This window comes from Python bivittatus, unplaced genomic scaffold, assembly GCF_059951505.1.
Source record: "Python bivittatus isolate LINGU-HERP-01145 unplaced genomic scaffold, Pbiv_v1 ctg000060_np1212, whole genome shotgun sequence".
NCBI lineage: Eukaryota > Metazoa > Chordata > Lepidosauria > Squamata > Pythonidae > Python > Python bivittatus.
In genome coordinates, this window is record NW_028277044.1 from 19,152,408 (window position 1) to 19,180,185 (window position 27,778).

At 39.3% G+C, this 27,778-nt stretch overlaps 1 protein-coding gene across 1 annotated transcript; it reads right to left on the reverse strand.

The window, feature by feature from the left end:
- Positions 1-3,321: 3,321 nt before the first annotated feature.
- On the reverse strand, positions 3,322-27,778 carry IL1R2 (interleukin 1 receptor type 2). The gene is made up of 9 exons (XM_007434847.3): positions 27,759-27,778; positions 17,501-17,631; positions 17,131-17,389; positions 15,454-15,628; positions 13,832-14,006; positions 11,266-11,331; positions 7,106-7,241; positions 6,059-6,210; positions 3,322-4,332 (listed from the first exon to the last, which is right to left on the reverse strand). Exons 1-9 carry the CDS (start codon positions 27,776-27,778, stop codon positions 4,205-4,207), a joined length of 1,242 nt encoding a protein of 413 aa, XP_007434909.2. The 3' UTR covers positions 3,322-4,204.

Here is a 27,778-nt window from a genome sequence, read left to right on the forward strand (position 1 = left end):
TCACACTTCTTGCACCACAGTAGTAGCCCATAAGAGTACCAAAGAAATTCATAAGGACTGCCAGTTGAGTCAAAGAATCATTTATGTATAGCTGTGATGATGTTTTGATGGCTGGTGCTTCATCTAAGGACTGATAGAACTCGCATAGCTATTACAATTTTCAGAGTTATTGGATAAAGTGTAGATGTTGCATGTTCAATTCTGTGTGGATGTACTGATATTATGAAGTAGCACCTCTTCAGCATATCTTCTGTCTAGCTTTAATGTCCTATAATTCCCATGCTTCCATAAGCAATCATACCACAGACCCATACATGAAGAAGCCCGTAGAGCAGGAATGTACGATATTTTTTGATACAAGGCCACACTTAAATTACATGTAGGACACCACCCTCACCCCCCAAAAAATGGATAGACAAACTTTAAATGTTATTATATTTTTCATTTTATTAATGTGATTAAATTTTATTTGCACAGCTATTTAATTCATAAAAATTAAATCACTCTACAAGTGAACAACATCCTAGAAAATTTGACTATGAGTTTTATCTGGTATGGCTATTTGTTTATATCTCACTGTAATTGTAAAGATTAATGAGCAGTTCTTAAACTTGCTTCGGTGTGAACATTGCAGAAAAAATAGCTCCACGTTAGGGAGTTGTTAATGTACACAGTATAAAATTCTTGTTGTAATCAATAGGATAATGAAGCTATGTTTGGAATAATTAGGTTCTGTTTGAAGGAAATCCAGACATGAGTAACCATATCTCATAAAACAGTCATATCCCAAATTTAATGAACAAAAGAAGCAGATTTCTTGGTTTGACATGAACTGGATCCATTAATATGAGAAGCTCTGAAAGTATGAATGTTGTTAAAGTAGTCATCACATTGCTTACTGATATATATGGTTGCTAGGCCAAATGATTTCTGGAAAATAATATTATGCTTCCTTTCTAAACTTCTCCCCAAAAGCAAATGATTCAACACATTTGTTTTTCATTCTCTGGCTATCAACATCCATTGTAAAACAAAACATGACAAATGCAATAAAATTTATCTATATGATTAATTATAGTTAGTAATGCCTTAGTCTACAAATGCACAGTTATGGTATTAATACTTTAAAAATAAAGCAACTCAAACAGAAATCATAAAAATTATAGCAATTTCTTTAGAGAAACATAGTTTGGTCATTATGGCATGAATAATTGGCTTGAAAAGACACATGACACTTTTTAAAACACTTTTTTAAAACAGCAGTTATAATTATTGGCTTGCTTTTGGTAGGTTTACAGGCCACTACAGTTACTGACAATGCAGTAAATCATGGCAAAAAAGAACGAAAATTCAGTAATAAAAAGCAAAGCACATCTACACATATAAACACCAGGAGCATTGGTTATATTGGACACATATAAGACAAATATTCCAATGTCAAGAGAAAAACATTAAAACATCCACCCACAAGGCCTGGTGAAAGTCATATTTCAGTGAACTTTCTATAAGCTGGGTAAGAGACATTCAGGTTTCTAGGGAACTGCTATTCTACAGAGGCAGGGCAACTGAGAAGGCTCACTTCTGTGATCCCTGTGGATAACATTACCTGAGGGAGAGAACCTGCTGTACCAGATCTTATTGGATGGACAGATAAAATTGGGAGTAGGTGGTCCCAGAGACCCAGGGTCCCAGATCCTGAGCTGTGTAAGGCTTTAAAAGTGACAACCAGCACTTGACTTGTACCTAGCAGCCAACTGGCAACCACTACAGCTCTTGAAATAGGGGTGTTATATGGGTGAATCAAGAGGTATCTATGACTATTCAAGTTGCTGCATTCTGGACCAGCTGTATTCTCTGACTGCTTCAAGGGCAGCCCCAGGTAGGGCACATTGCAATAGTCCAAGCAAGAGGTAAACAAGGCACAAGTAACTATGAGGAGAACTTCTTGCTCTCTTGGTCTCTGTCAGTTCATCAGGACTTGCTCAACAAGTGTCCAGCTCTGGATCCTAACAAAGTTATCCTCCACATGCCCATACAATTTTCACAGTGGCTCAGAAGATGTTCTTCTGGCCCATCCTTTCCTAATGTGGTCTGGCTCATTTTAAAAAGGGCCTGGTGCCCAGCATTCTGTAGATGCAACAAGACAAAGAAATACTGATGCTGTTATTGCCATGGTGTAGGTTCACACATAAGTCTGACTTTGTGTCTTCCACCAGAAGCACTTGAGATGTTTCCTAATTCAATTCATCTCTCAGAGCTCCTTAGGAAACCAAGAAGCTGCCCCAAATTGGCAAACTAGGAAAGGCCACTCAGGTGCAATGCTGTCAGATGGAAGTGTTTCCTCCCTATTCCTGCAGGCAGCTAAAGACTCAGTAGAACAGCCAATCATGGTCTCAAGAAATTCCCCAAGTGCCCTTTGGAAGCCTAAAGGTTCTGCTAGATACCTTGGGAGAGTAAACTGAGAGTAAACTCTTTCCTCTGAAGAGAGTGATGGCACTAGTCAATTCTAAAGCAATCAGAGAATGATCTTACCATGATAAGGGACAGATGGTAATGTCTCCCAGCCCAGATCATGTCACCTCTGCCCCCAGACAAAAATCAGATCTAGCATGTGGCCTTCTTTTTTTTTTAATTTCCTGATACTTTTTGCCTGGGACTCTTTGGAAACTGAATGAGAGATTACTATTAATTAATTAATTAACATGTCCCAGTTTTTAACCTTGAAAATCAGGTCATCCCAGTCATGCTGCTTTAGAACTGGTGGGACATTAAAATGGAAATTTACACAATAAAATCTAGAAAGAGCCTTGGGCCAAACAGGATAGCTATAGAGTGGTATAAAATATTTAAGGAGAGAGTGGCTCCTCTTTGGTTGGAGATATATCAGGAATACGAAACAGGGCCTCTGTCAATGTCATATTATGAATCTTATTTAACACTTATTTTGAAAGTTGGTAAGGACCCTATGATCTGTGTACATTATTGCCTGATATCACTGTTAAATGTTAACACTAAGACTTTAACATCTACTTTGGCAGAATATTACAGAAAGCATTACTTTCAATAATTCATTCAGCACAATCTGGTTTAATGAAAGGGTGTTTGATTATATTAGACTTTCAGCAGACATGTGAGTTCTCTGTGCTGATAATATGGATCAGTTGTTTTGGCATCATTAGATGCAGAAAAGGGTTTTGTTATGGGGCAAATCAAGTGCTTCTATGCTGTAGAACATATCACCTGCATCTGGGTGATATGCAGGTGATATCCCAGCTGGGGAATTCTGGGAGTTGAAGTCTATGTGTCTTAAAGTTGCGAAGATTGAGAAACTGCTGTAGAACATTAAATTTTGATAGTAGCCCTCCTGGGAAACTGAGGTCTTGAAATAATATTTTAAAATGGCTAGAAAAAAATTTTTTTTTTACCCTGAGTTGGAAAATGACATACTTAATCAGTTAATAAACAATGCTAATTTTAAAATATATAATAACTTACAGAAGAAATATAATTGGTTAAAGTCACATGGTATTATACACAGTTAACTACATTTGCTACATTCCCTGTTCAGCTCCAATATTTTATTGGCTTCCAGAATTCCAGAAGATCAGACATTATATTTAAAACATAACTTGTAATAATAAGAAGATTTTATAGAAACATAAAATTAAGATTTTGGTAGTGAAGAACTGAAAAATTTTTAACTGATCTGTATGATCACTATTTAATTTTTTCTTTGGAAGAGTAATTGTGTTTAATTTTTTTAAAACACATCTGACTTTTTTTATAATAACTAAAAGTCTCTCTTTCTCTCCCCCCCATATTTGTCTCTCTCTATGTCTTTAACTTTAATTATATAGTTTTCAAAAAGTTCAATATGATTGATAAACCATACACACATACAGCCCCCTCATTACTATAAAATCTAAATAAGACTGTGGTTGATGTATGTTTACTAATGTCAAACTTAGTTTTCCATATCAAGTTTCAGTGGTAAATTTGGGGATAAAATTAAAAGACAGAAAATTACAGTTATTTATTATATTTTTACTGTCATGGAAACTTGTATTAGATTTCCTTCAACAAGCATCAGAACCTCAGCTTCATTTCTGTTTACAACCAAGAAGACTTTAGATACATTAGGACAGATGAGAAAATCATTTTGGATGCTAAAATAAAAAAGATGCAAGATACAAAAGTATATTCTTTAGGAGCTGGCAAGAACATATCCCTTGGTAGATCTTTGCTTCCAGTATTTACTCATGTATATTCCTCCTACAATGAGAGCAGCCAGAGCCACAGGAATGACTGCCAAGTGCCAAGACAAATGGCGATCTGTTAAAAAAGAAAGAAAAAACCCTGCAACATTAGACATTATACTCTGCATTGTCTAAATCATTGTTTTTCTAAGCTCCCTGGTTCCCACAAGCCCAAATTTCATCAGTAGCAGATACAATACAAAACAACAACAGAACATGTCTATGGAAGTAGGAAGAAATTTGGTTAATTTCATAAGAATATACAATCACTGCAGCCCTTTAAAGTAGGCAGCCAGATGTTTCCAAGAGTGGGTAACCAAATATCAAGAAGGTCCTGGAAAACAGCCTAAAAACAGCAAGTTTCCTACCTCTTCAATGCTGTCCCTTCCTCTGAAGGTGTGTAATCTATTTGGTTATCATGTCTCATTAATATCACTCTATCCTCCCGCCCCCAGATTTGGTCTAACCTATGGCTCTCCAGGGGACATTGGAGTACAGTTACACTGCCTGCTAGAAGCTGCAGCCCAACAACACCTGAATCTCACAGGTTTCGCATTCTTGCACCTCTGCCAACTCATCTTGTGGTTGTGAAGTTCATAAAACAATTTTATATGGAACAAAGAGATATTTCTGTTTGGTGCTACAACTTTCCACCAAAATAGGATTCCTTAATTGTTTTGCTGTACAGATTATAGGGCAAGTTATTACCCAACAGAGCAGCTGAAGGTTCTCACCAAACATTGGACTCCACAAATGATTTCAGGAAACCCAAGCAAGCCAATTTGGGAAAGATATTGATGGGATGTTTATTCCAATCCAGTAAAACTGTTGACAAATAGTAATCACTGATTCATCCATCTGTTGCCTACCCATAAACTTTGGAAAGGTTGGCCCTGCTCCAGACTCTTTTAAGATTGTTCCAAAGCCATCTGATCATCCATTCCTAGTGGTCCCAGCAAGACTTCCTGCTATAATTTTTCATTTTCCAAGCACTGCACAACCCAAAATGTAGCAATGACTTTCACAACATAAATCTCCCTCTTTTCATTCTAGCCATACTAGAAGTATAAGTTGTAACTAATATACTCAGTCATGAGGTCTGATAGTTATTCCTTGCTTGGAGATAGCAAATGATAGCAAATAGGATATTATATCTTGTCCTAATCCCAAACACTTGACTTGGGATCAACGTAGATGCTATTTCTACAACTTATTTCTTCATATCACTGAAGAAAAATGCTACATCCCATTGGTGAGGTTGGACTCAAATTGGTACCACATCTGAGTCCATATGAAAATCAACATGATTGGTGTGGATAAGCTCACCGAAGAAGTTCACTAAATGAGATTCAACGGTCCCAGTGGAGATGTAGCATTTGCTGGGGAACTAATCATGTGATCTGGGTGATATGTAAGTTCAGTAGTTTTGCATATTAGCTCCATGTTATGGATTCCAGAGAAAATCAAAAAGAAAACTGTTACACAACAGTAATGAGCAAAATTAGCCAGTGGGATAGCCTTTGGCAACACTGGCTGATTTTATATGTACATAATTCTCTCTCCTCTTTCTTTGGAATATGCCAAGAGAAATTGTTATTACTGTAGCTGAAATTAAAATAACTTAATAGAAATCATGTAATATAAACATGACCTGACCAGAACTTATTCCAGACCTTTGGCCAGTTTATTCTTCAACCTTCTTTCCACATTTAGAAAATGAGAAAATAAATGGCCTCTATCAGAGTCATTAAAAGGAATAATGAAAAAATTGTAGTAAACAGAGTTGGGATGTTAATACAGACCTTTCTCTTCTTTCTTGACTGTCATTGTTTGTACACAATGCCCACGACTGTTTTGTGCCACACACCTGAAATCAGTATGAAAATCTGCTTCTGTGATGGACTCAAAGATCAGTGGCACCTCAATATATCTGTCGTTATTTTCCACAAGTTTCCTAAGAGGGAATATAATCATTTATATTGTTAGGCAGGGATGCAGAAGAGCCCAAAAGGAAAGGGCAACTGACTGAGTAGTGAGATGGCCTGGATTCCTCCATTTAAAAAAATTAAATTAAATTTAAAAATCTAAAGCAAGCCCTCTCCTCCTACTAGATTTTTTTCCTCTCACCCAATCTCTGCTGCTGCTACAAAAAACTTAAACTGAAAACGAATTAGCATGAGAAGTTACTGGGTACCTCAACACTCAGCCAAATACATATCTCTTTTGCTCTAAAAATTATAGTTCATCTCATCATATTAACCTAGATTAAGGGAAGACATAGATTTGGAAAAATGATTTTACTGTCATCTAATAGGCCTACTTTGACTTTAAGTGGCACTAATTTATTCACACATAGTCCAATGTATCTTTCAAAAGTTCTCAAATTAGCACCATTTAGATGTCAAACTATCATTCCAAGTGAATTTGGAACAAATAGTAATTGCGATGAAGCATATTTCCCCAATCCGGCAACCCTGCAGAGGTGTTCAAATAGAATTTCCATAATCACAGTGTTCGCAGGAGGGGGGCAAGGCAGATAACAAAAGACATCATATGTGGCATTGTGCAAGTGACAAGAATTAAGTAATTTGCATTGTTTGCACAATAATGTCATGACACACATGACATAATTGTAGTTTGCCCCAAACACCTATGCCCAAAATCTACAAGCCATCATGGCTAATGTCTAGGCCAGCTGGAATTAAAGTCTCATACATCTAAAAGTTGGGAAGGGCTAAAGGAAAAGCTGTGTGAGGCTTGTAGAATAGAAATCAGACACTGTTGGCTCATAGGTCTCCTATAAAGATATTGCCTGTTATAACAAAGCATAATATTTCAACAACATTTACCGAGTTTCCCCTTCCTTAACTCTGCTGTTGGGGTAAATTGTGTTGATATAGCTGTTGTTGGCCAGCCACCAGACGTCAGCCTGAGAACGGTTATTTGCTCCAAGTAGCACTTTACATGGGATGATGAGATGTGAACCTGTTTTGGAATGAAATACAGAGTTGAGGGAAAATAAATATATATACACGGGAGGATATAGTTCCACAGGAACAAATAATCCCAACTCTGAATTTTTAAGGTATTTTCAGAAGATCATTCTTCTTTCAGCAGCCAGGACTACGTAGCTATGGAGTAACTTGACTTCAATGGGATGTTTTAATTTTATTGTACTGGTTTTATGTTTAATTTTTATTAGTCCAGGTATCTTGGAAAAAATATGTCCCATAGAGTAACTAAATGGGCAACTGATTCTAGCCGGAGAAGAAAAATAGCTGTGTGATTAATTGCTTTCAGTCAGACAGCAGAGTTTGCAACGCTCATGCAGATAACTCTGAAATACTATAGTCCTATTGACTTTTGAATTGTTATGAGATCCAGATAGGAATTCACTTTAGCAACAGCAAGTATGAAATTGGATAATTGCCCCAGTCAAGCAGCTTTATGTAATCCAGGAGCCCAATAATGCCACAGTATAGGTCATTGATTTTCATTTCACCAAAGTGTCAGTCATGATCAAAGACCCATTCTGAAGCCTTTAGGAGGTGTGGGGGTAATATTGCAAAGACTCTGCTCTTGGCCACCTGATGTAAGTGTAGCATTTCCCAAAAAGAAAACAAAATAGAAACAATTACCACCACCAAAGGTTGTTAACCAGATATTGGGCATTTGGGGGTGGATAATTTGGCCATACTAGTGCCTACCAAACTCTTCCAGGGATGCAACAATGAAGAAGGCAACTGAAGATGGAGAAGGTGGTTAGAAACCTTCACCTTTTTCTAGTAACCCCATAGTAGGCAAGATTGCTCTTTCCCTACCTCTGGAGTTTGGGAAAGTGAGTTTAAATCTGCTCCCCTTTCAGCAGTTCTGATTACGGTGACTAATATCGACCATCATTCCACAATGCTTAATAATGGATAGTCACAGGAAGAGTGGTTTACAGCACTTCAAACTGTTGTTTGTCTGTAATCTATGACTATTCACAACTCCATATTATGTGTTGTGTGCACCAGGGAGCATCAATATTTTTTAACAAACTCATTTTATGTTTGTCCAATTAAGAGTTTAATTTATTTTTACAACTAGTTTATTTTCTGCAATTAAACTGTATTTTATTGTCCCATTACTGCTACTAAAATATTTACAGTACTTGTTAGTTCCCCACAGATATTTTACCAACACTGAAGTAAAGAGAACTAAAGTATACTAAGGCCTCATAGAATTAATAATGAATCAATTACATGTCCCCTAGAATTTCTAGCTTTAAACTGCAGGTGCTAAATGCATGCTCAGTGTAATATTTAGGAGGAAATCATCAAATTGCTTCTCTGGGCTGATGCCAATATTCAAGATTAAGATTTCTGTTAAGCTTGAAAACTAAACACCAATCTCAACCACCTTGTTAAAAAAAAAGAGAAGATGAAAAGAGGCTGGTAAATATTAAAAGAAATCTAATCTTAAAAAAAAAAATTGTGATTTGGACAATTTATTTAGCTTTGCAGAGTTTACCCAGCATATACAGAATTAAGATAACAGTTTCAAAGTTATTTAATTAATCATTCCCTCCATCTCTGTAAGCTAGCAATATTTGGTTCAACCACATCCTTCTTGAGTCATGCTTGCATTCCAAGAGTCCAGAATCAAGTCAGTCAATGCAGTTGTTTTGTGTCTGAGTTTGTCTTATTTCTGCAGAGCAATCTGCTAGGACATCCACTCACTGCATTCACAAATGAAGTTCTTCATCAGGGTTATTATCTAGCCAGTTCAGTCTGATCCATGAGAACCAGTTGTTAAATTTCTTCTCTTCCTTCAAGGAAGAGACAGAGATCCAGCAGGCCAAGCTGAGCAGAGACCTCATGTTTTTCAGTAGAAGGTCCAGACTGCTTGCTTTCATGCTCTCACGGCCTACCCCCACATTGGCCACCTTCTCTACAAGCATGGCACTTGTTATGCTATTTATTTTATTTGTTTATTTATCATATTTATATAGCCGCCCATCTCATACAAGGTGACTCTGCTCTGAAATTGCTATGCTCTGCTGCAATTTGGCACCAAAGCTAATCTGGTTCCCTGCTAGGCAGGATCCAGGACAAGTGTCTAGTGGGTTAACCAAGCTGGAGGAGAAGAAGAAATCAGGCCATGTCCCATGCATTGTCTGGCGTTTCTACCTTCCTTCCAATGCTGTGGTTGAATCAGAATCAGATTCTCCCTTCCCTATCCAGTCCACACCACATATCCAAAAGTAGCTGGAAAACAAGCAAATGTCCTTCAAAGGGGGATCGACCCCTTCAGTCCCTCAAATTCATCGTTTTTTAAGAAATAGAGGGAAGAATAGGGTTAAGGAATGAGTTGTGGCTTAATTTAGATAAGACCTCTAGTCAAGGAAATATACCAAAAGCCTGTCCCCATATCTCAGCACTTTTTCAGAGCTTTGCAAATTGAACACTTAAAAGATTTTGTCAGAATGTCTGCCTTCTTCTCAAATGCCTTAATAACGTTTACCATCACAGGAAACTGTATAAACAGATTCAACCTTATCCCCCACTACAGATCTGCATTACCAATTGCCAAATCGTTTTAGAGGTGGCAAAAATTGGGTTGTTGGAGCAGGACTTGTCGTCACGTCTGGATTCCAGTGACACACAGACATCCCTCACATCTGCAGCTGTATGTCTGCAGGAGACCGTTGTTTTGATTTCCCCCCCCATCAACTGTATAGGCTCCTATCATTTCTACACAATGCACGCACCTGATTTATCCAACATAGCCTCCACAAGTTCTCCACAGCCATTACTTCCAACTTTCTTTTTTATTTATTTTTTATTTAATTATATATTAAGTAATCTATAATATATATTTTATATTATAAAGGCTTAGAATAATATATCATATATATTTTATATTATAAAGCCTTCCAACTTTCCATGATGACGCAGCTGTTTCAGGCCCAGTATCGGGAAGGATGTAAATTAAGTCAGGCATCTACAGGCCCAGAGGCTTCCGTCAAAATGATGAAAGCAGCATTTTATTGCTGCAATGCAAGACCCCTTTCTTTTGTGGGTGTGTGGGACATCACAACCCGTGGACAAAAGGGACGGAGCTTGCATTGTGATGGCATGCTATTGATTTCGTTGTTTGTTCCCTTTGATCTTACTTTTGTATAACTTTGGCGTATAAGCAGCACAAGGAAGAAAAAGTGTTGGAAACTCTTCTTTAGGTTATAGTCTTGGGTGATCACCACAAAGAATCCAGGAAAGAATGTTTGGGCACTGGCATCAAGTACCTGGGCTGAATGGTTCCAAATAATTATGGCTTCCAGCGTGGAACCCGACCAGCTAGATAGCAGCTTCTAGCTGAATTTTGGTTAATCTCAAAAATCTTGGTAGGGTCAGGCCTACCATTGGTATTAGAACAGAAGACCACTACAAAATCCTCAGGCTATATGCAAGACCAGGATGTTAAAAAGCCTCCCAGAAGAAGGTTGGCAATGGCAAACCACATCTTCATTGTTCCTAGGAAACAGCCGGAAGTGTCCCAGAAGTCATCAAGAATCTACCTCACTTACATTTTACATATTGATTTAAGGCTGGAATGTAGATATCGACTCAGCATTTTGGACTTTTCCTAACCTGGCACCGATGATAGCCACACCATGCTAACCACTGAAAAGATGGAAAGTCTCCTTCAAATCAAGCAAGCCTACAGCTCAGCTAATCCGTACTGGTGTCCCATCCAACTTCTGATAAAGTCCAATTCTGTTTAACATCCAACCGCAGACAAGGTTGGCTAATGCTGAGTCATCCAGCCATTAGCACCTATAATTTCAGTTGGAATTTATCCTAGAGTTTACTGCTGTTGTAAGGCATTTATGAAGAGTGGACTAACCAGCAAAAGTCATCTTATTTCTAATCTGGTTCTCCCAGAATCAGGAAAAAAAAAAAGTTGACATTAGGTTAACCGTTGCCCTCATTGTTCACAAGTACCTTAAATAAATTATTGGCCTTACCGAGAGCTGCTAATGTAATCATTTCGTTTGGACTGACAATCACGGGGCTGTTTTTTTTCTTTTGATCTAGTAAGGAAATCAGGGAAAATCATTAGATTTTTGAAGCAATAGATTATCATTACAACACACATGCATTCCAGTAATTGCTACAAGAAGAATACAACGATCTTTTCCAAAGAACTAGAGAAAACTGAAAATCAACAATCACCTCAAAGTAAATATCTGACACAGGTAAAGCTAGACCTCGACTTATGACCATATTTGGGACCAGAATTTCTGTTGCTAAGCGATGCAATTGTAAAGCGAGATGTCATATGACTGCATTGCTAAGCAACTGCAATCCTGGCAGTCCCAGTTGCCATCATTAAGAGAATTTTACTGGTCGTTAGCCAAGGACCCACCCCAATCCGAGCCATTCCGGGCTTGATCCCTCCCAGCCCCGAGCCTCAGTAAGGTAAGGGACTGCCTCCAACTCCCACCACCCGCTTATCTCCCCCCATCTCTGCCGTTCTGGCCACCCTGTACCCTGCCTTGCAGGGTGGCCAGAGCCCCAAAACCGGGTAGCTCTGGGGCTGCTTCCATGCCCCAGGAAATTGCAGCCACCCCAGCCCAGTCCCAGCTGCAGTCACCCTCACCACCTTGCACTCCGAGACCCCTGATGCCCTGCACTCTGCCACCTCAGCTGACCACCATCTTCTTGGTCCAAAAACCCCATTGCAAAACGCCCCTTTGCAAAAAGCTTCTGGAGTGCAGCGCACCAAAGTGCCACTTTGCACTGTGCTCCTGAGCTGGGCTGGGCTGGGCTTTTGTCTTTTATTTTTGCTCAGTTCTAAGTAAATGGGGTTAGCAACAGGGTACCCACTGCAGTCCATTTTATTCATATAGTCATCATAGTCTTACAATTCAGTGCATTTAAAACAGGAAACTGCACATCCCTAATCTGTTTTTAAACCATGGTTAGTAAGTAAAGTTGCTTGTTTGTTTGCTCAGTTTAACCTACCAGGATTGCAGACACAGTCATAGAGCAGCAAGTGGTGTGAAGCAGAAGAAAAACAGTGAATACTCATGCTCGCGAGCTTCAGAGCAGAACTAACTAGCTAGAGAGTGGGAGAAGAGGGGGCTGTAACACCAGTAAGCCCATGATTTTGTCCCAGCTGTAGGCAGCAGGAGAGGACATACCTTATAGTTAGCAAGAAAAGGCAAAGCATTGAAAGAGTTCTTGCTCTCTTCAAGTTATGAAATCAAGACAAGAGCAAAGGTTGAACATGGGATGGTTTTCAGCACCAGTCTGGGCAGCTGAAAGGAGATGTCTGGCACAGGAATTAGGTGCATGCTGGAGTGTAGCACAGTGCTACCTTTTACCTCACTTCAGGCCTTTTAAGTGGCATGGGGGATTTCCTGTCTTCACTACCTAAAACACAGAGGTCAAACTCTGCTCTAGTTTTTCTGAACTTTATAGAAGTTCCCAGTGGGTTGGAAACATTTTAAAATTGACAGACAGGAGCAATGTGCTGTTTACCCTGAGCTTTTCAAGACATTACTGCCATCTGTTGTCTACTTACAGGCAACACATTCCCATCTTGCTTATGAGTCAATCCACCAGCAAAGCCCGTTTTAAAACTTTGAAAAGGAGAATGTACAGCTGCCTTGGCTACGGCCACTTTTTCCTCTGAAGATGCTCTCATGTCTCTGTTTATTTTTTGCACCCCTAAGTAAATCTATTTGCCTGAAACTATTTTGAAAGGCTGACTTTCAGCAGAATGGCTCAGCTTTCCTTGTGTAAGACCCCAGGGTTTTAGCTTGCATTGACAGTTAATGATTTAAGTCCATGAAGCTATTTCAGACAGTTATCTGAAGCAAGTAGCTGGAATGTTGTACTGGGTAAGCTCATAGTTTTGGCATTTGACAGCTCTTATGCTGAGAAACTTGAAGACAAGGAAGTTTCTCTTTATATCTTATTCTTTTCACAATTCTTTGCCAGGTCACATTCTAGGAAACTGTTTTTAGTTAGGGATAAGCAGATTTTTGTGCATCTGCAATTTCACAGAAAAAATGTAGGATTCATCAACTGGTGTACAATTATGCATACTACACATCTGTATTTCTTTTACTATATCTTACTTCTAGTTTTTTACAGCAAGAGACACCTCTAAAAAGTGGAAGAATTAGCTGGTAAGATTGCAAGAGTTTTATGTATCATGGTCTAGCCCTCCAACAGAATTAGCAGAAATAAAAAACAAATGCAGATGTAACCTGAAATAGTACTGCCTTATTCAAAAACTGGCCCATCTAGATAAATGCTGTCTAACCTGCCACAGCCTTTAAGATTACAAAAAGGGTTGTACCTTGGTAAGCTTTAAGTGACCTGTAAGCTTTTTCTTGCAACGCTGGCACTCACAATAAGCCTCAGCCCCATCGCCTATACTTTGCAACCCTATTCAAAATTGCAGAATTTATCCTGATGGAACCCTGTTATATAAAAATTAGATTAACTTAAAATACAACTGTTAGTATCAGATTTAATAATTCAGTCAAATAGTTATGGTTGTTTTCGTGTTTGTTTTACCAAGTATCTGTAGCTGAACAGTTCTGGTAATATTATATTGTGCCTTTTCAAACTCAAAGGTCATTTCACACGTATAATAGCCTGAATCATTCAATGAGGTGGAATTGATCACAAGATAATCAGTGCCTTTCAGAGCTGCAAACTTCTTATTATCTATGTTCAGACGTGTAGAGTCCTAAAGATAAAAATAGAGAAAATCAACTATTTAATGATTAAATGCAGTATCAGACTTGTTCCAATGCAAAAGTAGATCCAACTTTCCTCTTGCATATATTTTTTCATTGCTCTTTGGCCATTTAAAATGTCCAGGCTGGTTTAATGATCATACAGTAGATGTGGTAACACTGATCTTTGGAGATCTTCTAAAATTTTTTCAAGAATGCCTGATCACTTGTTCAAAATAATCGATATCTTTTTCCAGGCTAGAAACAGGCAACCTGAATCTATGTGGTTTGATTGATTGATATTTATTTCTTAAAATACCAAGTGCCCTTTGTTAAAAATGATTAAGGTAGCTAAAGTTAAGCCAGTCAGCCAGAAAACAAACAAAAAGCAATACAATGAAAAAACTCTACCATCCGTGAGTAAGCAGTCGAAAACATGACAGAACTAAATAATAAACAGCAAAGATTTGAATTGGCTTCAAAATAATGGGAAGGCCAGGGCCATTTCTAGGAGAGTGCGCTACTTTTTAGCACCAATGGGAACCTTTGGAATTTTAAGAGCATGTGAAGGATGTCAGGAAGATGCTTTCTCCCATCCAAATGGGATCTTGGTGGCCTTCAGAGGCATCTTTACAAGTGTATACAATACTAATGGCTGGCTCTTTGCTTTGTAGCATGCCAATATCTTTTTAAAAAATCAATTACAGTCTAGAAGAAAATATTCTGATATAGGCCAACTGATGCAATGAGAGATTTTCTTCGGACACATTGGGTTTAATAGACAAGCTTTAGCATATCTAACTCACCTGAGTTAGCACCTCTGATTCTCTATTACAGGATCGGGGGCGGGGGGTCATTTCTCAAAAAGTGATTTATTATAGCATCTTCTACAGTCACCCAAACATCACTGAATTGAAGTAACAGTAATGAGAACAGGCTTTACATGACCTCAACAACGGGTGGGTGATGCTACGAAGACACTCTAAGACTCTAGTGGAGAAATGGCCATTGTTTAGCAGTCAGGACTTTGCTGTGCCAGACTGGAGGGGAAAACATTAACATCTTAAAGTGCAAGGGCAGAAAGTTCATAAGGTAGCAACAATAACAACAAAAGCTTACAGGTCCAGAAAAAAGTATTGCTGATTTCAGTGATATGATAACGTGAGTGTTCCAGGAGCCAAACAAAGCTGTAACAGAAGCCTCATTTAGACTATTGCTGAGAATTGATCGCCTCTTTTTCATCACATTCAGTTTGTAATGTATAGCATATAGCTGATAATAGTCCTATAGTTCTCTGAGCCCAAGAAGAGAACATAATGGTCACAGAGATAATGGAAGTAGCTGTCCAGCAAGTTCTGGAGGACCACAGATTCTTTACCCTGTTTACTCAGATCTGAATACTGTAAATCCAATTTCAAATCCCTATGTAGACATTTAGAAATGATTTGGGAATAATACCTTGTACCATTTGAGTTCATAATTGGTATTGTTTCGTATAAAATGTTCTAGATTAGGACAAACTATCTTTCCGGAACTAAACATGAATGCCTTCTGAGGATAGGAAATATTATTGGCTTCACTTCTTTTGACAACTTTTAAATGCAATGACACATCAGCGCAGTAAGAGGAATTCCTGCAGGGAAAAGGGAAATTCACAATGAGAAATTGCAGCATACAAACACAAAGACGAACCGTTTCACTCTTTTTTATTATTCATATTTAATTGTTTTAGATAACATGTAATGGGAATACCAGTCACTGGACAGTACTAACATACTGAATTGTGTCCACTGTTAACTCTGATTTTGTTGAAAATACTCCTGCTCACACAAGTCCTGGTGCTCTATCTTTCACCCCCACTCCTTAAAGTTGGAGGATTTTCTGGAACAGAATGGGAGGTCAGTGAAAAATCTGCTGCTGAAACCCCAGATTAGTTTTTCACAACTGATTGCTCAGCATAAAAGTAGAGAAGCCTTCTTTCCCTTACCATTTTCTGCAGATGCTCAAAAGAAAACACACTGCTATAGTAAAGTCCTAATCTTAATGGTGGAATGAATATGCCCAAGTGTGCAACTTGCATAGGTTCAAGAGCTACACCAGCTTTTGCCTCCATGTTGAGGGACATAGCCAGAGACGGGTCTCAAGTGGGTCTTTCAGGGTGCTTAAGACATATTTTGCCCTTTAAAATGATTTTTTAAACTCTCATAAAAATGCAAAAAGTAACTTCCAAAAACTCTCCAATGCAAAAAGAAACCTCCCCAAATCCCCCACTCTAGGTGTGATGGTGGGCCATAGTTACCCATGAATCACAGTTTTGCACTCCTAGTGTAGGTCCATGGCCACTGAGACGCTACAAGGGCACTTTCTGGCTCGTTGTTCTCTTTTGCTTTTCAACTTGCAATAGGAGGAAACGGACTGCCCCCCACCAAAGTATAAAAGTACTAGAGGTATGTCTTTGTATCGCTCTGCAATGTGGTCCATACATTAATCAAGAAGTCTATGCAGTAATAGCAGTCAGCACTGACTGAACTACTGAAATGATGCTTTATTCAGCAGCCTGCTGAATCATGTTTTGGGAACTCTAAACTCTCAAACTCTTAACTTTTAGGTATTACAAGGACGGTGAAAAGCATAACTAATCTGAATTTGTTGGCAATCCTATTTTTTAAAATTCAGTAGTTTCTTAATTCAGACATCAGTTTCACCATACGCCCTAAAATGCCAACCACCAAATATATCACAAAATTTGGGGAAGCTGCACAGTCTGAAGGAAACTGTATTCTAATCTGCACATTAGTCCAGGAAGCAAAAAAATCAATCAGTTCACTTAAATATGCAGATTAAATGTATTTCCTCCTTATTCCTTGATCCTAAATTGCAACAGAACAGAATAGTTAAATTTTGCGCTAGTAAAAGTAAATTAATATATTTTACAGTAAAGTATCCAATTTGTTTAATGTATACTCTGCAAGAAACATAACTCTCCTCCAAAGACTATAACTTTTCTGAGAGTACTCTAATGTGTCAGTACTCTAGTGTCATTGCCATTAACCCGTTAGCTACTTCTGGCTAAATACAACCTCTTCATAAGGTTAAGCTAGTAAAACTGAACAGTCTTATGAGCTAGAGGCCTACCTTCGAGTGCAGATGTATTCCCCAGTGTCCTCAAGAGAGGTTGGTAAAAGCCAGAGAGCATCAGCTTGTGACATTATTCTTGGCCCCTTGAGTCCTGCAGGGATAACAGTTGATGAACCATTTTTGTACCAAGTCAGGTTAAGGGGTAGATCAAAAGGTTTCATATTTTTGAGTTGTAAATGAGGACATCTTAGGACCATGGGTTCTCCTTCCAGGACAAAAGCAGGCCAGGAGTATATGGTATGATCTTGGCAGTTATCTGCGAAAAAACAGAATTACTTTGTATTAAAGAAGAGAAAGAAGAACAAACGGAACCAAGAACAGGAGTTCCTTCTTTCCAAGAATTGTCTATCATGACGAGAGCTTTCACCTGCACTTTTCACATGATGGATTCGGAAGGCAGAAATGTCAAGGATATTAGCACTGAAAATACACAGGAGTCTGGGCACCACATTCCATAAGAAACAGGAAAGAGAGAAATGATGGATGACAGATGGAGACCTGCAAATGAAAAGAAGATACCTGTAATTGTTCCATATTACCAGCAACTGACTTTCTTGAGAAGTATGCCCATATCAAGTCCAAATTATGAACCTGGAAGCACTTGGGACACATGTAGTTGTACAACTCACTCTGTGCTTTGGAATGACACAGGTAGCTGGTAGCATGTGAATGCTGGAAGGAAAAGGGAAGGAGCCTTGTAATGCTCTAGCTAGGCTCAGGAAGCTCTTGGCTTCTGCTAAGGAATACTATAGATAGCCAGTTTGGTGTAGTGGTTAAAGGCACCAGGCTAGAAACTGGGAGACCTTGAGTTCTAGTCCCACCTTAGGCACAAAGCCAGCTGGGTGACCTGGGCCAGTCACTTTCTCTGAGCCCTAGGAAGGAGGCAAGGACAAACCATTTCGGTAACTTTGCCAAGAAAACTGCAGGGAGTCCAGACAGTCACCAGGAGTCAACACTGACCTGAAGACACACACACACAAAAGGAATATCATACAGGCATCCCACTGTCATGAAAGGAGTCTCATTCCTCTTCTAAGGTAGGTAGGCAAGCTGGTGCCTTCTTGATGAACTCCCACAATCTCTTGTGATGGACTGTACCAGGTGAGTCTAATAGAAGCTAAAGTCCAAAATTTCTAGGGGATACCAGCGGTTTACCTCTGTTTGAGTTTTGAGTAGGCCAGGAGTATTTCTAATTATGGAATCCTTGGGGTTCTCTGAGCTTGAGAACCCCAAAGATTCCACAGTTCAACCCTGAGCTACACATATTCACCCTGACTTCTAATTATAACAAGAAGGCAAATCATGGTACACAAAACTTCAGAGGTTTGAGAGTGTATCAGATTTTGGTCCTGTTTACATCTACCACAAACAGCCTAGCTGTGATGGAATGGAATTATGAAGGGCAGACTCAGGGAGGAAAACATGTTCTTTCATTTCCTGAGGAGTGAGGGAGAGATAAGAGGATGAGGCTGGCACCTCCCTGAGGAATTCATAGTGTTGTGACTGGCATTACTTGGGAGCTGGAGTTTCAGTCTGGGAAGATTCTTGCTAGAGGTTGTAGCTAATAAACATTGCTGGACTGAATTTACATGGTCTCCTGGAGTTCCTTGGGCTAGGCCTGACATCAATCTTCCCAGACTCTTACTACCTTCCAGACAAAGGAGTTTACATCATGGCAACAGATCCCCAGGGAGCTAATTTGACAGCACAGTTATTGGCAGCAGCCCTACTACAGCAGCAGCAGCAAGTGGATGCACAGATTAATAACCTGCAAGCAGCTATGGGACAACTAATACAACAACTCGAACCAGTAGCCCAGCCACCACTTCCCCTGCCACCGGTGTTATTACGTTCGCCTGGTAGCATGCCGGAGAAGTACGGAGGTGAAGTAGAACAGATGAAAGAACATGTTTTCCTCCCTGAGTCTGGCCTTCATAATTCCATTCCATCACACTAGCTAACCTCCCTCCTAGTCAACTGACTCATCTTTGGTGGCAGCAGAACAGCTGGGGCTATCAGGGAGCAGCTATTTGCTAGTCCTCCCAGCATAGCAAAGAGGCTGAGAAGCTGCCATCCTCCTCCCCACATTCCTACCACTTTTATCTTTTTTGAAGGGGAAAAAAATACAAATTCTTAGTGCTGCAAGGAGCTCAGCTATCTCAGGTTGGAGGTCTTGCATCCTCCACTACTTTCTTTTGAATGTACACATGGGCGGGGGGGGGGGCAACAGTGAATACTAAAATGACCATAGGATGCTTAGAGGAACTCCAAAATTTTGATAGCAAAGGTCAAATAGTTTATTCCCCTGAAACTAGTTTTTCAGCAAGTTAATGTGCTATTCAGGCCTCTTGCTGAAGAATATACTTCTCATTGCTACAAGGCTATTGTTTTATGAATGAAACAGCAAAAAGCCAGTTAAAAGTGCTTGAATTATATTCATGGTGGCTTAACCTTGAGGCATCTGAATACAGTGTACTCTACTCATTACTCAATTATTTGTTTCCTGCCTGTTCAAATTTGCAATTGTAATATGAAACTTGAAACTTGCCTCATGTATTCCAAAGCTGGATGTAACTCAGAACTGAAAAACGTGAAAATGCATACATGGTCCTCCTCTGCAGTGCAACTCTCTGAATAAAATTGACAAGCTTTACTTGTATGTACTATTTGAAGTCTTATGAAGTCATAAGAAGAGGTATTGTACTGTAATTTGATTCATACATAGTGCTGATCTCTTAATGTGGATTGTTTGGTTTTGATTTAAGTTACATGACAATACTGCAATTTATAAACTATGTTTTCTGCCTTAATGTGATGAGTGGACCCAGTGCCCCACCATTTATTCAACCAATTATAAAGCAAATCATGGGATATGAATAAAATTGTGATTTGAGCAGCCTTGATTCCTGCAACAGCGCATGTCTTTTTGGCATTTGTAATTTTGGATAAAACAATCCAGATGAACTGGTCCCTAGTGAAATTGGGAGGCAGATTATTGGCTTGGTCAGAAGAAAATATCTCCTCCTAGTAAGACTCCCAAGTGTGTGAGTAAGAGGAATGGGGGGAATGTTTTGGCACAGAATCAGCAGGAAGCAAGCAACAAAAGCTAAGCAATTATTCATGTTATGTATTTGAAAAAGAAGAACTTTATATTTCAAATATTATATATTTGAAAAAGAAGAACATAGGAATAAAATTCGCAAGGGAAGAAGAAAACAACAACACACTACCCTTCCTGGATATCTTCATCAGCAGAGGAAATGAAGGCAAATTAGAAACTCAAGTCTATCAAAAAACAGCCCACACTAACCAAGTGCTCCATTACCCAAAATGACCAGAACATGTCCTCTCCAGCAACCAACACCCAGATAAGCGGGGATTAAGACCAGACACACAATCTAGCAAAAAGCAACACCCTAATCAAGGAACTACCAAGGCGAAAGCCACCCCCCTACCAACTCTGGCAGGGCAACCTACTGTATATAAACAGGTAGCAAACCCCACACTTAGTCGCACTGATGATGTTATCTAGTCAGGTAATGAAAGGTCTGCAAGCAAACGACCAAGCACAGAGATCACCAAGGACTCTACAAAAGAAGAACTGTTCAAATTCCTGAATGATCCTAGATCAAGGAAGATCCAGCAGCAAGAAGACAAACAGACAGACAAGAACTGCCAAAATATTAAAGATAATGAGGTGGCCACCTAAATCAACAGATGCCAAGTGGTAGGCATATAGGCCCAGAAGTGCCATTCTACCCAGATCTTTTTCTTGTACCCCATGGCCATTTTCTACAATGCAGCAGGTCCTAGACCTTATAAGATTAATGTTTGCAAATATGCAGAAGGATGCTATCTCATTAATTAATTTAATTAATTATTATTAGAATTTTATTCTGCCTTGAATATAGTTTTGGTCAACTCAAGCCAGTGAACATACTTCATACTCTTGCTCCTATTAACATTCTTAACATTCTTATATTAATATAACATACTTAATATCCTGCCTCCTACTGCCACTACTGAATAAGATTCACTACTAATCAATCTGACTTTTGTAGATAGAGCAGTAAGAAACAACCCTATTTTGCTTTTTGCCTCAGGCAGAATTCCATCTTAGATTGGCCTGCTGATCAGGACTGATATCGGACCGTTAGTATTATGCATTGACGATGACCCCACCCTGAATTAACTGCATGAGCAGCCACCTTTGAAAATCTGCACAGCACAACAGTGACCAGTCACTAAGTGGTCTCTCCTGGGATTATGGGAATTGGCTTCTGCCTCACTATGCAAAGCGCTCGATTTAATATGTCTTAATCTAGCATATTGTCTTAAGACTTGGGCTTCTAAAATGCCACCTGCAAGTCTTAATACATCCTTGATTAGTACCCACCTGGCTCCATTCTCCTCTGATTCTATTACTTTCAGTTTCTTATAATGGAAAAAAAAGGGAAGTTAACATGATGCAAAACAAAACCTCTGCCTTAAGCATATTTTTGATTTCCAACAATGCCGGTATAGTCCATACAACAGTCTTCGATTCATTTTTAACAATGTAAATGGCAGCTCATTGCTTTGTCTCTTTTTTGGTGGGGGGAGGTAGGCTAAGTTCAGCAGCACAGATAATGAATGTCCTGGGAGGTTTGAGGTGGTGGTGAAGAATACCTAATCTAGATCCATCAAGTCACTATAACTAAGCTTTCTCTAATGCAGAGACTTCCAGATGTGTTAGAACTTCAATTCCCAAATCTTCCAGTCAACACAGTGTTTGACCATGCTGTCTGATAATTCTGGATGATGCTAAGTGAGGGTCAGTCAGTTATGAGGCCTGGCAACTAGGAATCACTCTCATTTCCATTTCTCTCATTATTTCTATCTGTTATCTGTTGGGTGTGTCAGTTCATGCCATTCACGTACAGTACTGTGCAAAGGTTTTAGGCAGGTGTGAAAAAATGCTGTAAAGTAAGAATGCTTTCAAAAATATATATTGTAATTGTTTATGTTTATCAGTTTACAAAATGCAAAGTGAGCAAACAGAAGAAAAACCCAAATCAAATCAATATTTGGTGTGACTACCCTTTGGCTTCAAACCAGCATCAATTCTTACACTTGCACACTTTGTACACTTGCACAAAGTCAGGCATCTTGTAGGATTAGAGTCAGGTGTATGATTAACCAATTATACCAAGCAGATGCTAATGATCATCAATTTCATATGTAGGTTGAAACACAGTCATTAACTGAAACAGAAACAGCTGTGTAGGAGGCTTAAACTGGGTGAGGAACAGCCAAACTCTGCTACTAAGGTGAGGTTGTGGAAGACAGTTTCATGTTACAGGTCATATACCATGGCAAGACTGAGCACAGCAACAAGACACAAGGTAGTTATACCACATCAGCAAGGTCTCTCCCAGGCAAAAATGTCAAAGCAGACTGGGGTTTCAAGATGTGCTGTTCAAGCTCTTTTGAAGAAGCACAAAGAAATGGGGAACATTGAGGACTGTAGACACAGTGGTTGGCCAAGGAAACTCAATGCAGCAGATGAAAGACACATCATGCTTACTTCCCTTTGACATCAGAAGATGTCCAGCAGTGCCATCAGCACAGAACTGGCAGAAACCAGTGGGACCCAGGTACACCCATCTACTGTCCAGAGAAGTCTGGCCAGAAGTGGTCTTCATGGAAGAATTGTGGCCAAAAAGCCATACCTCCAAAGCAGAAACAAGGCTAACTATGCATGAAAACATAGGAACTGGGGTGCAGAAAAATGGCAACAGGTGCTCTGGACTGATGAATCAAAATCTGAAAGATTTGGCTGTAGCAGGAAGCAGTTTGTTCACTGAAGGGCTGGAGAGCAGTACAAGAATGAGTGTCTGCAGGCAACAGTGAAGCATGGTGGAGGTGCCTTGCAAGTTTGGGGCTGCATTTCTGCAAATGGAGTTGGAGATTTGGTCAGGATCAATGGTGTCCTCAAAGCTGAGCAATACAGGCAGATACTTATCCATCATGCCATACCATCAGGGAGGCATGTGATTGGCCCCAAATTTATTCTGCAGCAGGACAATGACCCGAAACGTACAGCCAATGTCATTAAGAACTATCTTCAGCGTAAAGAACAAGGAGTCCTGGAAGTGATGGTTTGGCCCTCACAGAGCCCTGATCTCAACATCATGGAGTCTGTCTGGGATTACATGAAGAGACCGAAGGATTTGAGGCAGCCTACATCCACAGGAAATCTGTGGTTAGTTCTCCAAGATGTTTGGAACAACCTACCTGCTGAGTTCCTTCAAAAACTGTGTGCAAGTGTACCTAGAAGAATTGATGCTGTTTTGAAGGCAAAGGGTGGTCACACCAAATATTTATTTGATTTGGATTTCTCTTCTGTTTTCTCACTTTGCATTTTGTAAATTGATAAACATAAACAATTACAATATATATTTTTGAAAGCATTCTTACTTTACAGCATTTTTCACACCTGCCTAAAACCTTTGCACAGTACTGTAGATGAAACCATGTTTTGAAAGAGGGACCAGTCCTTAGGGTTAGTCTACTTTGTTGTAAGGGACAAAAACAAACATTTTTATATTCCATCAAACTTTCCTTATGTTATATATGAACAAAAGAAACAAAACTAAGAACGGAATTTCTTGCTCCTTAAATTAAATCCAATTTTATGGGCAGGGGGATGTTTAATGTTTAGAAATGTATACTCCTACACCTGTTTCCAGGAGGTTCTCTGGATAAATGTATTTATTACAACATTTAATAATAATCAGGCTGCATTCCACAGGATAGCCAGACTCCCAGTCTTTCACTACTCCAGCTACCTCAATGTTGCAGTCAACTCATTTCTCCTCCACCTCAACTTTAAAAAAAATCCGCGTATTCTCTTACCTGTAGCTCCTCATTTTCTGGCCTTAGAAATATTCGGAGAACAGAAACAGAAGAGTCTCAGTAGATGGTTTTATATACCCAGAGAAAACGCAAGGGAAATTTCCCCACATTTCCCAATCAACATTTGTTAGAAAAGTCACTTGAAGAATACCTTTTCCACATTCTGTGGCAATGTTGCGGTGGGGAATGTGTGTGAGATAGAATCAATACTTGCCAAGAGTAAGCGGATTGCCCCAAAGAAGGGGAAATGACTGCTACATAAAGATACAAGCACAGTTCCTTTTTTTCTTTTTTTTTCTCTCTCTCTCTCTCTCTCTCTTTTTTTTTTTTTTGGCAATGCTGCTTCTTTTCACCAGTGAAAAGTCACTTGGTTATTGCTACTTAGATTTTCAACAAAGTTGAAGATCCTGTCATTCATAGGGGATCTTCACTGAACTAGATCACTTACTGAAAAAGTGCTGAGTTGCCCATCATTATGTTTCCAGGCTTTATTGACTGTATCCACAAAATGTTTTCACTTGTGTATCCTGGATACAGATATCCACTTTCCATAACCCAGGGACAGTTGGAATAGAATAAAAAATAAAAGGAAACTCTTGCCCTAACCAAAGATCTCAGACATAGATCACTGCATGAACCAGAGCTGAAAAAGAGAATGTTTCAACCAAAACCTCCTATAGAAAAAGGTCATTAAAGCCCAAATGACTCAGAGCGTTTAGAGGGTAAATGACTGAAGCAACTGTATCTACAGAAAATGCATTTTTAAACTCTTGCTTCCTTCTCATTCATTTCTGCAACTGTGTGGGAATTGCGCAGTTGATTAAACCTCTCATTTGCTTTGTCATAGGCTATGACAGCCTCTGGTCTGGAACTTCTTCTATCATGAGCAATTGCTGACACTGGCAGCTTTCCCACGGGATCACGGGTGGCAGAATATTTCAGTCAGGCCTCAGCCTTCTCAGTAGGAGTGCCAGTCATCTGAAAAAGCTACCTTTGAAGATCAAGCAGGCCCCCTCCTTGATCACTTTAATAAAGAAGCTGTTCTGAAAGGTGTTCTAACCAGACTGGAGCCATCTTTAGTTCATTTTTGAGTTATTGCCATTATTCTTGAGATCTGATTCTGTGCTGACTTTTATTCTTTCCATTGCTGTTTTCTATATCATGTTAACTGCCAGGACTCATCTTGATTGCAGAAAGATCCAAATGCAATATATAAATAAACCATCAACCAACAAGACAAAAGGACAAAGCTATTCCAAAGCAATGACAGCAACATCTCTGAGGATTAGTGCCTTTAACAAATCTGAACACCAAGGATGCTATTCCCATGAATGAAGAAAGTAAAATAATGGACCATAAATATAACAAGTGAAAATTCTGCATATACTGTACATAAACAAATAACATTTTACTATACTTTTATACATGATGCATTTAGAAGCCATTCAGTATTTGATGTATGCCTCATTGCTTGTCTGGTTCTCCCATTAGTGGTTGATCCATTTGAGGGCATAATCTATTTCAACCTGAGGTTCTCATCACTTCTTTTAATGTGTTATCTTGGCATTTCTGCCTAACTCCAAAAAAGGAGTGGGCAACCCTAATCCAATCATAATAATTAAAGGAAACTTATGAGAGATTATCATTATACTGAATGGATGAATTGTTCATCTGAATTCACATCCATCAGCAGAATAATATAAACCCATCACATTAGTTAAATACTTTGACTTTTAAAAGCTATAAGTCTAGAAATAAGAAAGTAAAGAAATGTGACTATATAACATTTATCCAAACTCTTGTATTAGCAATAAAAGCTAATATCTCTCAGATATTAGATTGTAGACATGATTATGTGTTTGTGTGTGCCTTCAAGTCAGTGTTCACTCCTGGCAGCTGCCTGGATGAGTTTCTGCAGTTTTCTGGGGGAAAAAACAGAAGTAGTTTGCCCTTGTCTGCTTCTTACGGCTGAGAGGGAAGGACTGGCCCAAGGTCACCCAGCTGGCTTTGTGCCAAAGGCAGGACTAGAATTCACAATCTCTAGTTTAGTTTCTAGCTTAGTGCCTTAACTACTACACCAAAGTGGCTCTCACAACTAGCTTTCTGAAAATCCCATCCCATCATATCAGTTCAGCCAACTGGTAACCATATCTTCACCCTCAAAGTTAATGATTAATGAACCCTTCGTGTTCTGGTTCCAGACTGGATCTCCTGTTTCAAATACCTGGGGTTAGTCCTTCATTCTGCCAGCAATAGGAAAGCCCACATGGACAACGTTGCTGAAAATGCACAGAGGAGCTCATCTGCCATCCTTAAATTCCTTAAAACAAGAGGTGACCACTATATACCTGCAACACTCAAATTATTCAAAGCCAAGCCAATAGCACAACTTCTTTACGGTGCCCAGTTGGACCCCTTCTCTAATTTTGCACCATTAGAACTTGTACAATCCAAATTTCTAAGGTCAGCCCTTCAAGTCCCAAAATGTGTCTCTAATGCCACCCTGAGACTGGAGACAGGCCTCATGAAAGCAGAGGCTAGAGTGTGGGTGACCATACTCAACTATTGGCTTAGAATCTCCTTTTTTCCCCCTTGGCCTTGCCCCATTAACTATGAGTGATTTTCAATCCACATGGAAACAGGCAGTGGCAACTACAGTCTCATTCTTGGGCTTCTCTCCAGGTCTTCTACTCAGCATGGGATATGACCAGGGCATAGCACTCATTAAACAGTGTGTAGAGGACTGTTTAAGTGCCAGTTGGATCTAGCCAGGTCCCCAACCTTTGTTGCCAATGAATCTAAGAGGTACTCTGCCTCCCCTATGGCATACTTAACTAAACTCAAAATCCCTAAACACCAGAGGGCCTCTACTCTGGCACGATGTCATGCCTTCTCCTCAGATGTCCTTGAAGGCCGATACAGGAAGATTCCTTACCCAGAGAGACAGTGCCCCTGTGACTCTGGACACACAGAAACAACAGAGCATGTGCTTCTCCAGTGCCTGTACTACAAAGACATTTGTACTAGCCTCATCTCACCATTACTGCATTAACACCCAGGGCACACAGGATAATTTTACACCTCCCTGCTGCCTTCAGATACCAACCGTGCTACAACATACAATGTTGCCAGATTCTACACAGCAGTGATTAAAATTTGTCAGATGGTGACCTGTGCCATAAACTACTTTTAAAGAGCATCTAGTTCTTCATACTAGAGTGTTCTGTAATTTGAATATAGTCTGCCACCTTTATGCCTCCTCACCCATCTAATGCTCCTGCCCCTCCTTTTAGATTCTTTTAGACTCTTGTTTTTTATATATATACTTTCTGTTTTAATACATATTTTTATATCTTCTAGCTTTTCATATTTTTTTAGACTCTGATTATCTTCTATGCTTTTTAACTGACTGTACCCCATTCTTCTTATGCTAGTCTATGACAGTAATAAAGTTTTGATTTGATTTGATTCCAGACTGAATCCAGAATTACACCTAGAGTGCTAACTTAAGTCTTCAAAGGGTTTGACCTCAGACAGCATGACACTCCTGTCCTAGACATTTCTGTATATATTGACATTGGTGATAAGAAGGGCTACAACATGTGGTAAGAATGCTATCTTTAACATTGGTGGACTTTTTGATGCTATCACAGGGGCAGCGGTGAAGAAGTGCAATGTGTCATGGAGCACTGTAGCAGCTGGATCAGATTTGTCTTCAGGCCCCTTACCTCACAGTTGGAAGCAACAT